At 29.5% G+C, this 14542-nt stretch overlaps 2 protein-coding genes across 2 annotated transcripts; one reads left to right on the top strand and one right to left on the bottom strand.

Moving 5' to 3' along the window:
* Positions 1 to 1237: 1237 nt before the first annotated feature.
* On the top strand, positions 1238 to 5196 carry LOC119676683 (sodium channel protein Nach-like). The gene is made up of 9 exons (XM_038087938.1): positions 1238 to 1458; positions 1569 to 1775; positions 2614 to 2803; positions 2865 to 2998; positions 3753 to 4020; positions 4089 to 4311; positions 4556 to 4715; positions 4818 to 4936; positions 5012 to 5196. The coding sequence occupies exons 1-9, from the start codon at positions 1238 to 1240 to the stop codon at positions 5194 to 5196; spliced, it is 1707 nt and encodes a 568-aa protein (XP_037943866.1).
* Positions 5197 to 11387: 6191 nt separating this feature from the next.
* Positions 11388 to 13629, bottom strand: LOC119685573. Its single transcript, XM_038099894.1, has 3 exons — positions 13551 to 13629; positions 12301 to 13381; positions 11388 to 12081 (listed from the first exon to the last, which is right to left on the bottom strand). Exons 2-3 carry the CDS (start codon positions 13189 to 13191, stop codon positions 11512 to 11514), a joined length of 1461 nt encoding a protein of 486 aa, XP_037955822.1. The 5' UTR covers positions 13192 to 13381; positions 13551 to 13629; the 3' UTR covers positions 11388 to 11511.
* Between the last annotated feature and the right edge of the window lie 913 nt (positions 13630 to 14542).

Below are 14542 nucleotides of genomic sequence, written 5' to 3'. Positions count from 1 at the left end.
TAAAATATTTCACCAAAAAATAAAAAACTTCATTTAAAATTTCGTAATTTATTTGGAAGATGAAAGAACTCTATTTTGTCTGCTGGTAAGTAAACAATTTGAAAAGGACTTACGGAATCCAAAGCGGAATAATACAATAAGTAGGAACAAAGTCACCGTATTTAGAAAAACAATTGTTCAAATGTGTTTTATGTATTTCGTTTATTCAATTGGATTGCCAGACTGTAAATAGTTTGGCTAATGTCCAGGAAATATATTTTAGAGGAAAGAAAATGAAATACAAATAAAAGAAAAACACAGATATATTTTTTTTTTATTATAATTTTATTCTTCATTGGGTTTATTCCTTTGCAAGAAAAAAAGTCCTTTGAGTGTACTTAGCTTTTTATACTCACTTTTATATACTCTTAAATAGGTATTTCTCTCGGTTGCATATTGTTTTTACTTTCATTGTAGTTCCAAAATAAAAAATCTCATTTATTTTGATATTTTTAAAATTTCAAAGGTTTACCTACTATCTACAAGTACGTGTATGTACTCGTAAAGGAAGATGCCAAGGCACATTTGTGTATATATTAAAGGCTGGCATTTGTTACGCGACATAACTATGAATTGATATTTTTATTACTTCTCACTAATTGTACGACTGCTGGCAGGATGGAAAGGTACGAGTAACATCTTGAACGAAGGTATTAATTTTAAATATCACATCGCTGCCAATAAAAGGCTTTTGAGTGTGAAATTACATATTTGACTTTTTCCCATACTTCTGTATCTCTGTAAGGGAGGTCCTTTACATACGTTCGTGAAAGTTATTTGGCCAAAAGCTGCCTTTAATTGTTACAAAAAAGAAAAAGTATCATTAATACTTGTGAAACCATGTTGAAAACACTTTAAAAAATTGTTTGGATTCATTAACACCAGTCCTGTTTAACACCAAATCCTACTACTTCATTAAATGCTCGGTCTCATTAATATTTATAATACAAATGATAAACACGTGTACCACGCCCACTTGCTTAGTTAAAAAAGTTTTGAAATGTTTAATTAGAGAAAACTCACTAGTATCTTTATAGCTGGATTTAGTTCATTTCTATAGGTAGAAGGAAGAACACTAAAGTTCACTAAAGAACACTAAAGTTAAAATAAAAAATAAAATTATATGTAAATTAATTATATTGAAGCATTCAAAATAAAATAAAATTACAATAAAAAACTATTTAAATTAAATATACAAATGTTGCCCACAAAAGTTTATCCAGTAACATTACGCGTAACCACAAAAGCCACATCAAATGCTGCCTGGTGGATAAAAACTCCATCAAATCTCAACGCGGAAAAGATACAAAAACAAACAAAGCCCAACAGTTTTTATCGAGATTTTAAGGACTTGTTTCGCAACATATCCTTGCATGGCTATAAATATTTGTTTGCATCAAATTTCACCGTTTGGGAAAAGTACAATTACACCACATTATTTATATATTTATTTATACCAATATATATTTATTATATTCATTTATATATAATTTTAGTTAAGTGTGATTTGCTTTCATGATTTTTTTCAGACTTATCTGGTTATCGCTACACGTATCCATGTTTTGTGTAGTGATTGTTGCACTCTCACTTTCATGGGACCAATTTGTTGGACAATATTTTGTCATCAATTTACAGGACCCATTGTTTCCTGTTGAGAAAGTACCATTTCCTGCAGTGTCAGTATGCAGTAACAATCGCATCTCATTACGAGAGGCTATGTCCTATGCAAATGAGCTGTAAGTTACTTACCATATGTCTGAAAAGTAAAAATTTTTCAATTTTATTTTAAATATATTCATAAGACATAATGCAACAAAATATTTAATTAATTAAAATTATTTAATATACAAACCTTTTACATAAATAACTCTTACTATCTATACTATCTATCTTCTAATAATATTCAACTAGTGTCAAATGAGTAGCTAGTTAGATTAGAGTGTTCGTTATATTTTGTAGGCTAAAGTGGCCTTTTATGATACCAGATGATCTTTGTAGAAACGCTGTAGAATATTAACTCCTGAGATTTATCTTATCAATGTAACAAATTACAATATTTTTGTAGACATAATAACCGAATGTTGCCATTTTGTTTTTGTTATGCGCTGGACAAGAATAGTGAACGTATTTGATCGTCTCTTCTAACTCCTCATCACAGCAACTTTTACACTAGTCATCAAATCTAATACTCATTCTTGAGATATGTCTATTTCATAAATTTCGCTTCTTTGCTTTAAATAACGCGTCTCTGATTTTTTTATCTCCCCTTTTAAGAGATGTTGAGCCTCATGTATGAGACCATTCATAGATTTTATCGAGTATGATGACTTTTGACTATAAGTTTGCAGATCACTAAAGGAACATCTATTCGTTCTTTTTCTAAAAGAAGTTGATTAATACTTTCCTCCTTAACTAGATCCTTTCATTTGTGATAAAGTTTCCTTTTAAGTAAGTAAAAGTACAATTTTCAATATATATTATTTTAATATTAATACTAATATTCTTTTATTATTCCCAACTTGATATTACAGTTTTATAGCTTACTTCTATATTTTATTACTTACTATTTTATAGACAGAAGAAAGATCCCGCTAATCATACCTTAGACTATTATTTAGCGGGTATTCGAAACTTTACGGATTTTTATTATAAATACGAGAATACTGCTAAAGAAGGCGATTATTCCAATTTTCAAGCATTTCTCGATAATTTTGAAACTGCAGAAAACGAGAGTTTTTTTAATATGAGCAAAATCATGCAAAGGGTTTGTAAAAAACTTTTTTTATATAATTTTTTAAATATTAAATAATTAAATTTTATTTAAGCTCACACCCAGTTGCAAAAATTTTATACAAAGATGCTGGTTAGCGGGTAAAGAAATTGATTGCTTCACAAAGATATCCTTTCAGGATAGTCAAACAATGTTTGGACCATGTTGTACATTTAATTTAAATAATACGTAAGTCAATTTATTAAAATATTTTTCACAATCGCAAAATAAAATATTGTTTAATAAAATAAATAATTTTAATTAATATATAAAGAATTAATATATAAAGAATTATACATAATTCATTATAATATAGTCATAAATTGTGCACCTTTATATAAGAACATCGGTTCCAACTCGATCGAAGTATTGTAATATGATCAATTTTTGTGCTCGTAACCATAACCGAATAAAATTTAGTCAGCCTTTTGGAAAATGGACAGAATATCTCTCGTTAATGATATCCTAACATCAAATAGGCACATAAGCTTTTTCATCAGTACTCTTCGCCATAATTTAGCCAGAAATCTAACTGTTCCGACAACACACCTATCTTGTTCAGATGAAAGTTCAAGCCATTATGATTTGTTCAATAATCTACTAATCTACATTCAATAATCTCGAAGGCTCAGTTCTGCTTTCCTGAGCAGTGACTTAATTAGAATGACAATTAAAAATAGATGGCCATAGATAGGTTAGATAAGCTGTCTGCAGACTCAGTTTTGCTACGGGTTTGCTTGTATCAACTTTTTTTAGTTGTATGTAGTTACTTTTATGCAAGGTCTTTGGTTTCCTTTTTCCCTTTTCATCCCTTTCCATATTTATGCTATTTTGAACGACACGTACTATATATATATTTTCATTGCTTAATATTAATCTCAATATAATGCAGATATATAGTTTTATACATAATTAAAATAATTTCAATTTTTTTATTTTACAGTTACGCGGAAAGGAACTATAAAAATCGTTTCGTTGGTTCTGGGTCAGGATTAATTCTTTTGTTGAATAGTAGCATCTTGGATGAGTTTAATACCATTTTAAATATTATTGGCTATGTCGTAATTGTACATAATCCTGATGATTTCGCTGATATATCATCAGGTGGTAGTCAAGTAGTATTTCCTACATTTAATCAAGAATCTTTTGTACCAATTTCTGCACGAGTCATCGACACTGATGACGATTTACGACAATTTCATTCGAAAAATGTAAGTTTTTACCAAATAATTCATTCAGTAAAGGTCATATGTATCATATATTTTTCATTAAACTTCAGCGAAAATGTTACTTCGATGAAGAAACAGCCAGTCCACCAAGTCCTAACAGACAATATCCCTACAGTTTCGTCAATTGTGTTACACGCTATCGCATCAGAAGTATCATGGCTTTATGTGGCTGCCTGCCGTTTTTCATGCCGTTGGAGTTGGTCGGAGTAACTTTTCGCGATGGTATGATGTATTGTAATTTACAGCATATAACATGCCTGCTGCGTTACGATTGTAAGTTTATGCCAAGCAAACAATTAAAAACACGAAACCAACATAAAATGACAACTCTTTTTAACGCAATTAATTCTTGCCATTGTTGTGAGATAAAAATATGTGATACGAGTATCTCACTGAACACCGTCAGTGACGAAAGCTTATCTAAACCCTATTTACTTTTATGCCTTCCCATATGTAGGAAAAGCAACCCTTTTTTGGTTTTATGATAGCAGCATTTATTTTTCATGTATCTTCACAGTTAAATGGCGCAGCATACTGACTGAGTCTGTGAACATACCCGGATTGGAGCGTGAAGCTGAGGACGCACTCTATTGTCCATTTTGTTTGCCATCATGTTACGATGTGCAGTATAAAATATCCTTGCTGTCCTTACCTACGGAACGTTATGCATATGCTAGGTGTGTGCGACCATAATGCCAAGTTTTATCTATAATTTTATATAAAATAATTTACTAAATGAAATTATCTTTTTTGTATTTCCGACAAAATTTCAATAATAGTAGAAGCAATGACAGCCTTTTGGAAAGGCCAAATTTAACCGTATTACGTGTGTACTTCAATGAACCCACTGCGAAGTATTACAGACGTGTGCTTGCTAACACTTGGTATGAAGGATTGAGTGAGTTAATTAAATTAAAGTAAAAATTGGTATTAAATTTACATAACTTAATTTTATACTTTTACAACCTTTTAGGCAATGTTGGTAATATTTTATCCATATTCATTGGATTTTGTATAATGGCTGTATTCGAGGTATTATATGTGTTATCAAAGCACTTGATTGCTGGCTTCAAGAAGTACGTAAAACAAAATAATGACAGCAAGAATGCTCAAATGAAAGGTGATATACCAGAGGTGCAACTCTATATTTGTCCTTAATTTTGGTTCAAAACCAAATATTTAATTGATTTAATTAAGTATATATCTTAGTATAATAAAATCATATTTAATACTATGAACTCGTATATAATATATAATAAGTGTCTTGATAAATATTAACAGTTTTCGCCTCATGTTTAGTAACTAATTATATTACAGGATATTAAAAAAAGACAATGCTATGCATTCGTATATAATATATAATATATAATAGTGTCTTGAAAAATATTCTCCGATGCAATAAATTATTTGAAAGTTTGGGAAAGTAATGGGTAACCTCATAGTTATATTAATTTTGATATAAATACCTGACTTTTTTTTATATAATACCATATTTTTATTCTCAAAATATTTAATTCTTTTTTTTTTATTGGTGACCAAAAATATTCTATATTCATTTTTGAGCTGCTAATTGATCATTTAAATTTAAATTTAAATATTTTTTGTGAAGTACTATTCCCTATTGTAGTTAGTTCAATAAAAATAACTACCGAAGATAGTCGAAATATTGGAATAGTACTTTAATAAAATATAATTTGTTTAAATATTAATAATCAGGTGCAACTACTATGAATTCCGGGACATGCTGGCATACAAGACAATGAAATAGTAAACAAACTTGCAACAAAAGGTGCGACTTCAAAAATAAAAGACCCATAACCATACTGTGGTATAGGCAAAGAAACTCTATCCATTCTTATAAACGGCGCAGAGGAAAAAGAAAGAGAACTCTGTTGGGAGAGGCTACCAAGACTATCATAATCTAAAATGCTTTTAGGCTCTTACAAACTAAAACGCTTCAAAGATTGCTTAGCACAATCAGGAATTCAATCCAACTCAGACTGTAGATCTGTAGAGAAATTAGAGAAAGTGCTTATCATGTGCTTGGGGGGTTCCCGGCACTGATGCACAAGCGGAAGAAACACCTTGGAGGGTATTTCATGGATCGTAAAATCCAAGACTAGGAAAGGTAGATTGAATAATCAACTATCGAAGTTAAGAATTCAATCCAACTCAGACTGTAGATACTGTAGAGAAGTTAGAGAAAGTGCTTACCATGTGCTTAGGGAGTACCCGACACTGATACACAAGCGGAGAAACACCTAGGAAGGTATTTCATGGATCATAATGTCGAAGACTAGGAAAGATAGGCTGTATACTGTCTTTCATGAAAGAACTCGGACTTGGAGAAACACTCTAATCCGATTAAGGGGTACAATAGACCTTTTAGGTCGCCATGCACGATCCCTTCTTTTCAATAATAATAATAATAAATTATAGTGTTTAATTAAATCACCAATTAGTTCGCTCAAAAATTACAAGTATTATATTTTATTTCTGCAAATCAAATGTTGAAATAAGTTTGTAAATTATATTTGTTTGTGTTATTAAAAAATAAATGCTTCTAAATAATATTTTGCAGAATACAAAATACTGTCTTCATAGAGACAGAAATGTAGTGTACAAAGTATACAAAGTGCAATGTATTTGTAGTTTCATTATCCTTTTAGTACTTCATTACAATTAAACAACGAAAACATGTCGAGCAATGGTTAGGAGGCAACAAACACGGAAATGAATGTGCACAAAAATATTCGAAGGATTCGGGGTACTTAAATTAAATTCATAAATCACACGCTGCCTTGACGTCTGGTCTCTCAGACTTTAATTCCTACTGTAATGAGTTTTCATAAAAACTTTTTATTTTAACTACTGTAACGACTTAAATGTTAACAAACAAGCTTAAATTGAGTAAGAAGGAAACACATTTTGTTGCATTAAACCAGAAACATACGGTTTTGAGTAAACTTTATATTCCAGAAATAGTGGAACATATAGTGAAAGCAAAAGAATTGTGTGGAACATTCTTTAAAGTAACTCTTTAAGTGAACGTAAAATGAAAAATTTTACATTAATTTTAAAATTTTGTAATATGCTTTTAAACTATATTAATAAATTTATTATTGATTAAAAAAATGTTTATATGTTAATGAATTCCCTGATTATATGTCTCTTCAATTTTGGACCACTAATTTCAATTTGATCTAATACTGCAAAAATATATCGGAGTTACCAAGTACGAAAGAAGTAACACTCACCTCATTCGTTAGACACCAGAAATTCCACAGTAATGATATATGAAGTTTTGGAATGAGAACTTTTTAAATACATTCATACACCCGAATTTCTTCGGGATAAATATTTAGAAATTTCGAATATGAAAATAATCCACATCCACTAATTAATCCGCTCAAAAACAAAAATGCTGACAGGTTTTTTGAATTTCAATAGAAATGATCTATGATTGGTGTTTAACTGAACAAACTACTGTAAACTATCATCCTACAAATAAGAGGTTACAGCTAACGCTTTTCACATAGTATTCGGATATTTTAAAAACCCTAGTTCTCCGATTAATCGAATATTAAATTATCAAATTTTTACAAAATTTTTGAATTTTGTAATTCAGCGACAATCTCCCGTTTAGTACTTTTATTCAGTTGACACCGTCTGTTGATTTGTTCGTCAACAGGGGGATCGTGATTGAAACCACTTAAATTCAAGTCAGCATTCAGACTTTTTCTCTGCTCTCTTGTTTCTGAAGCTCGTTCTTCTCTTCTCCTTTTTGCTTGATTTGTAGTTCGAGCAATGGCACCTCGCTTTGATGGCATAATTGTGGTGTGAAATAAAACGTATTTCCCTCTGATTTTAATACATTAAATTAAATAAATTATTCTATATCACTAAATATATTTACTCAAAACTAAACTAAAACACACACTGTACGAAGGTAAAAACCAAACTGACTTCTCACAATCTAACAATCTAGGATTGCTAGATTGTTTTAAATGATATTGGGAATTATATTACAGAATACGATTTTACCAAAATATTACTAATTAAATGAACCTAGAACCCCAACTCTGATTTTAATAAAAATTTGCAAAATTTATACCTAATAATTTCCCAAATTTTCACGGTGATTGGATGTATGGTTTTTTAATCCATCATTTTTATATATGTAGATAAATATGTTATTTAAAATCTAAATAAGATGTAATAAAATTGATCATCATAGCTCCTGGATTCTTATAGTTTTTATTCTTTTATTCTTTAGTTTTTATTCTTTCTTTATTCTTTTAGTGTTTTGTACCTTGCTTCTTTCAAGCTACTTTAAGAGCATCACCATAGATAATAGATGTTCCGAGTTGATATCGGAGGTGAGATTAATCTCACTTTATTACTATATAAGTTAATTCAGATTATTAATTTTCAGTGCAAATTTACACTCAAAGAAAATATGAAGCTTTGAAGTTCTATCCTTGGAATATAATTGAAATTCAATTTCAAAATCAATAGATACTTTTAGTTAAATTTAAACTTAAAGCAAATGAGACAAAATAAACAAATTCAGAATAAATAAACCAATACACGTCCTCATCCTTATAAAAGTTACTCTACGCCTAGAAACTGAATATTGGCTCCAATCTAAACATCAAAACCCAAATACATTTTGTGCAGAAATAAATTTGTGGTTGCTTTGTGGTGCATTGCAGTAGTGTCAAACGTTGCTAAACCATTTACACTGGAAACCACAATAATGTAATTAAATATATAAATTTAAAAAACAATAAATAAAATATGTATTTATTTTAATATTGCCAACTATATTATTGCGTTTCATTCACAAAAACGCACAGAAACTCGTTCATTAAATGCAATAGTTTTGCAGTTGCATTTTTATTGCAGTTTTACGTTGCAATTGTGGATTTACAAAGCCATTAACGTAATTTCATGAGATTTTATTTAATTTCATTCAATTATTTTACAATTACGAATTTATTAAGTGCAAAGGACGCTTCACATTATTTAATTTTAATTAACATTACAACTTTAATATAATGAAAATATTAAAATATCAATTATTGCATATTTAATTTACGACACGCAATATAATAAAAAATTTGTTACAGACTAGTTTAGTTAGTTTGCAGTTATTGACAGTCATGTTTATTCACTTCGATAAATTGGATAAATTGATATAATATTTTTCGAAAGAATTGTTAATGTGTAAATAAAAAATCATTATAGATGAGATATTGGCATATAAAATATAATGAAACCAACTCAACAACACTTGCTTTTCTAATAGAAAGTGATACAAATTCACTACTGTACTGATGTGTAACTTACAGCAAAGCCTCAAATACTGCTATAAAGCAATTACAGATAGCATAAAATCTGGCTTTAAGAAGACTTATTAAGATTCCTTGGTATATTAGAACAACAGACATGCATAGAGATCTAAGAATCAACTCAGTGAGAAAGTATATCAAGGACAGAGCCCTAAAATTATTCATAAAAGTTGATACGTTGCCCAACCACGCTCTAACAAACCTTAAGTTCACCTCAGGACGCACAGGAAGATCTACGGTCCGTCATCAGTTAAAAAAAAAAAATGATAATGATTCTAGTATAGTTAAACTTTAGTGTGGGGCAGGGATAAGCCCCCAAGCCACAAAAGAGTAAAAGTGCACAATAGCACTAACTAAAATCACAACAACAACAACAACATTATCATCATCAACAACAACAACAACAAATTCAACAGTAACACTTAATAGTAAGTATATATCTCATATAACAACATTGTTGATATATAAGCAACATTACTCATATATAGGATGTAGCGATGCGGCGCGTAAGGTGGAAGCGTCTTATAGACAGCCTATGCCCAGTATGAAAGGCTACTTGAAATCATTGACGTCGAGCAAGGCTTTTTATTATTATTATTATATATCACAAGTTAAGGAATTAAAATATAATATATAGAAACAGTTCAACTGATGAACATAAATCTTTAACAAACGGAAATTACTAAAAGGAATGCAGTTACATATATAAAACCGTCTGCAATATCTTGAAAAACTAACAATTAGCCTATAATTGCATTTTTAACACGCTTGCGAATTATAATATTCAATTATGGGGAATTAACTGAAAATTTGGAAGAATTATAGAACGATTGTAATGCAAAATATAATTGTAAATACCAGAAAATACCAGAAAGTTTACTTAAAAATACCAATATTACACGCCACAGTTATAGAATTATGTTTTTTGTACACTCATATAAACTATTTTGAAAAGAACATTACGACAAGTCGATTTTCAATAAATGTGTTATATATAATCTACATTTTATAAAAGAAAAAATTTGGTTTTTTAAGCCAAATTTTCTCAGTCACATTTTGAGCATCTAAGAATGTGTCATATATGGCTGTTTTTTCTAATTGACTCACTATCTTTTACAGCTATCATTATACGTGCTTTTAAGTATTCCTAAGATGTCTTCCGATATTAAAACTCTGCTATATAAGACTACAAATCGAGGTTTAAAGATCTATAATAGATTTTCTATTTAATGCAGATGTTTCGGTTATTGAAGAAATAGCTATCGAAACATTTGTCCGTGATAACACAGTTCCCACCGCCGTATGTGGTGATTCCATCAAAGCATCTATAAAAAATGTACCTTATTTTATTACTCTTTTATACTCGGCTTTATATATCATAAATGATATATATTTATCTATTGAAATATAATATTTGGATATACAATTATATTAGTTTGCTTAACAGTCTTTAAAAATAATTATCGTATATTAAAATATATATACATAACTTTAACTTTTAGCAAAACGGATCCAAAAAATTATTAATTCACAGTTAACATATATTATTAAACTCATTTCGACTCATGGTTTTTTTATTATGAGGCACTTCAACTAGTGAAGTGATGCTCCACTAAAAATCTACCCCAAGTAATATATTAAAATAAAGAGTAAACCCTTGAGGTAATTGATTGAACATTTTATACATCGAGCTCAAAGGCTTGAGCCAGGTGTAATGCATCCCATTTTATGATTTACTATATTTTAAGTAGTATTGATATTGAGCGGAAGAACTTCATTGTTTATTTTATTTGAATAACATTTTTTATTGTTCTCCAGCTTTTATAACGAGCAATTTTTAATTCCTTGACTCGCTTTCTGGCTACACCCATTATAAAACTGAGCGTGGTTTTACAATGCTATGAAATCGAAACAGATCTAGTACAAGCAATGCCCTTATATCTATAAACTGCACAAAAATAAATTTAAAAAATAAACTCAATAATTTATAGACCGAATTAGCCTGTCACTTTATTAAGATTTATTTCTTTTCAAGATTTCACTTTTTTTAGTTACTTTCGTTTCTTAACTCTAAGAAGTTTACTTATCTTTTAAATAACTTAACATACTTTAATAATAATCATATTATTATTTTATGTTCTTGTTCATTTGCTTCAAATGCGCTACTCAGCATAAAAATTTCAGCATCTATAGTATCCTTTACGCTGGATTCACATTTTGCCAAATGCTTTACTTTGTGCTGAAGTGCGTAAGTCCTTAGCTCATATTTCTTTTCTTCCAAATAATCCCGAAGTATAGCCTCATATTGCGATTGTGACACTTTCAACTCGACTTCTCGAAATGCAATTAAAGATTCATGATACTCTTCCGCAATCTGTTGTCTTTCCTCACGTATCTTTTCCTTCCGTTGGATCATTGTGTCCGACTTTGTAGATTTTTCATAAACTAAATTCTTTATTTCATAACACAATTCCTCAATTTGACTGCTAAATTTATGTTCATAATACTTTTGCATTATATCCATCACAATATTGAACTTCTCATCTATTCTATCCCTTAAAACATCGACTGCAGTTTTTTCATTGCTTATCATTACACTTTTTTCTGGAACTACTTCCGATTCTTGTTTCTTTATATTTGTAGATGACGATACCAGAAATGCGTACTGACTTGTTAAACTAGCAGAATCCTATGTAAAATACAAAAGTATTTGTTAAAAATAAAAAAAAGATTTTATATCTAATAAATATACTACTTCAAAGTGTTTGTGATCTACGGAGCTTGAACAGTTCCAGTATAGTTGATTTTAAACATTTGGAACGAAAAAGTAAAAAATATTGGAACAACTAGAACGGCTTCGCACAGATATAACCATAAAACACTAAAATATGACTATTTATACACTCACCAAAGCCTTTGATTTTAACGCATACATGCCGAAGTAAGCAGCTGAAGCTAATCTTAGTATATTCTCGCATAAAGCCGTATTATCTGGAATCGCTGGTATATTGAATATCATGTAGACGGACCAAACAGGAAAAGTTGAGTTGAAATAGTCTTTTATGAAATCAGTTAATGTGGTGCTGTTCATCTCCCGTTTATGATTTTCCAATATAGCCCCGAGGATAAACTGCGTATTCGAATCCATTAAATCCAAATAGAAGTTTACTAAAGATAGTTGAGCATTACATTTTGTGCCTTTTACATCTGACACTGTAAAACTGAAATCAAAGCATTCGTGCTCTTTACAAATTGACCACAATTTCAAGTAACCATATTCCAGCCAACTTTTTAGCTCGCCAAGATTTTTAAAAGTGAACTTCGTTTGTGACCCGCTTTTATGTCTATGTTTTTTTTCACTTGACAATAAATTAACTAAATCATTTTTACGTACGTCAATATAGGAATCCAACTTTATGGAGTTTAATTCAAGATGGAATAATTTTAATTTTTTAGTCAAAGCATAAATAAGAGTATTGACTAAAAATTCTATTTGACATTTGCGAAATTGTCTTATGTTCATAAGACAGCACGGTTGTCGCTCTAATAACAATTGATCCATTATTTCATCAATATTATTATCCTTTGATGAATCCGAATTGTAACCTACGTGATCAAATCGAAAATGACGTACATTTTTTGAATCCAAATCTTTGAATAGCAAAGTTCGATTGTTGAGCACTTGCAAATTGCTTGATCTATTATCCCTAAATCTTACCCTCTTCTGTAGCCCCGTTCTACGGACATCGTCCTCATCAATTTCATCATTAATTTCTATTATGACACGAAACTCCTGCATTGTAGTATACAGCTTTTTTATTTTATATTATTAATGAGAACGATATGCGAATTCCGTTTCGAAGTAGATAAACATAAATTCTTATTTTTGAAGTCTGCAATATCCAGTATTCGACAAACTTCGGCTTTATTACAGTAGTATTCAAATTATTAAAGGTAAGTTATTATCCATACTTTTGCTAAAATTCGGCCTACAAAAAAAAACAGGACAATGTTTGAATAGTTTTTTTTTGTATTAATTAAAAAATAAATAGATTTAATATTTAAATGATCAAAATATGTTTTAAAAGTAAATTCTTTTTTGTCTGTACTATATCAGTATTTTTAGGTGAAGTTTAAAAAATATTAGCACCAACTTACACAAGTCTATAAATCACATAGCTGAGGGCTTTTCAAACCTGATCTTTTCAATTAAAATTATATCGTAGTTTATTATTTGACAGTAAAATCAAATAATATATATAAAAAGTGTATGTTATTTTAAAGTTCTTTGATTTGAATCAAAAATAATATATTCTATATATAGAATATATTATTTTTGCTTCAATGTTTGAGCAGCGTTTCAGCAAACATTAATCCCCGCTCAATTTATATACAAAACAATAAGAACGGGGTAAACCAGTAATTGAACTGCTGCACCCCATTGTTATTGTTTTGCATGTAAATTGAACGGATCATTGCATGCTGAAATAATGCTAATATAAACATCGAATACTTAATTAATTTCTTTTGAAGTGTAATATGTAGCATAGTTTCATTAAAATTAAAAGCCTTACAGAAGATGTTCACCCACAAACAGATATACCAGTTACTCTTGTTTATCGATTATACTATTATGTGATATACCAGACTATAAACACCAACAAGTAGTATATTTTTTAATCCGCCGTAGTTCCAGGTAGATCACCTTTGCGTTCGCATTACCATATTTGAGATGTGACAATCTTTCTTATTAACAAAGCTACTGAAGCAAATTAAAAAAAAACTTCATAACTTGGGGGTCTACTAAGTCTACTAAGTAACCATTTTTTACACATAATTTATTTTGGAGAGCTATAAGAACATATATAGTTTATAGCACTTATCCGATGCAAATTTACATGATTATTTATTAAACACTATTTAAGAAAGATAGTGCTTGTTAACAGATCAGCTGTTTAAGACGGGTTAGTATATGCCAGAAGCTGATTGGTAAAGTATCTATTAAATGAAAACCATGAATTTGCAAAAGAGTTATTATCTATAAAAGACAAAAATTAGTTTAAAGTATCTACAAAATATTTATATAATAATTTTCATAGATATATTTTACTTTAATGTCTAACAATTTCCATTATGTGGATTCTTGAAGC

This window comes from Teleopsis dalmanni, chromosome 2, assembly GCF_002237135.1.
Source record: "Teleopsis dalmanni isolate 2A chromosome 2, ASM223713v2, whole genome shotgun sequence".
Lineage (NCBI taxonomy): Eukaryota > Metazoa > Arthropoda > Insecta > Diptera > Diopsidae > Teleopsis > Teleopsis dalmanni.
This window is presented reverse-complemented; position numbering and strand designations above follow the sequence as displayed.

Coding starts and splice junctions, on each gene's coding strand:
- LOC119685573 (XM_038099894.1), bottom strand. CDS start 13,191: ATGCAGGAGTTTCGTGTCATAATAGAAATTAATGATGAAATTGATGAG. Junction 12,082..12,300: donor CGTTAAAATCAAAGGCTTTG/GTGAGTGTATAA, acceptor TATTTTACATAG/GATTCTGCTAGTTTAACAAG.
- LOC119676683 (XM_038087938.1), top strand. CDS start 1,238: ATGTTGCCCACAAAAGTTTATCCAGTAACATTACGCGTAACCACAAAA. Junction 4,312..4,555: donor ATGCCTGCTGCGTTACGATT/GTAAGTTTATGC, acceptor GTATCTTCACAG/TTAAATGGCGCAGCATACTG. Junction 4,937..5,011: donor CACTTGGTATGAAGGATTGA/GTGAGTTAATTA, acceptor ACAACCTTTTAG/GCAATGTTGGTAATATTTTA.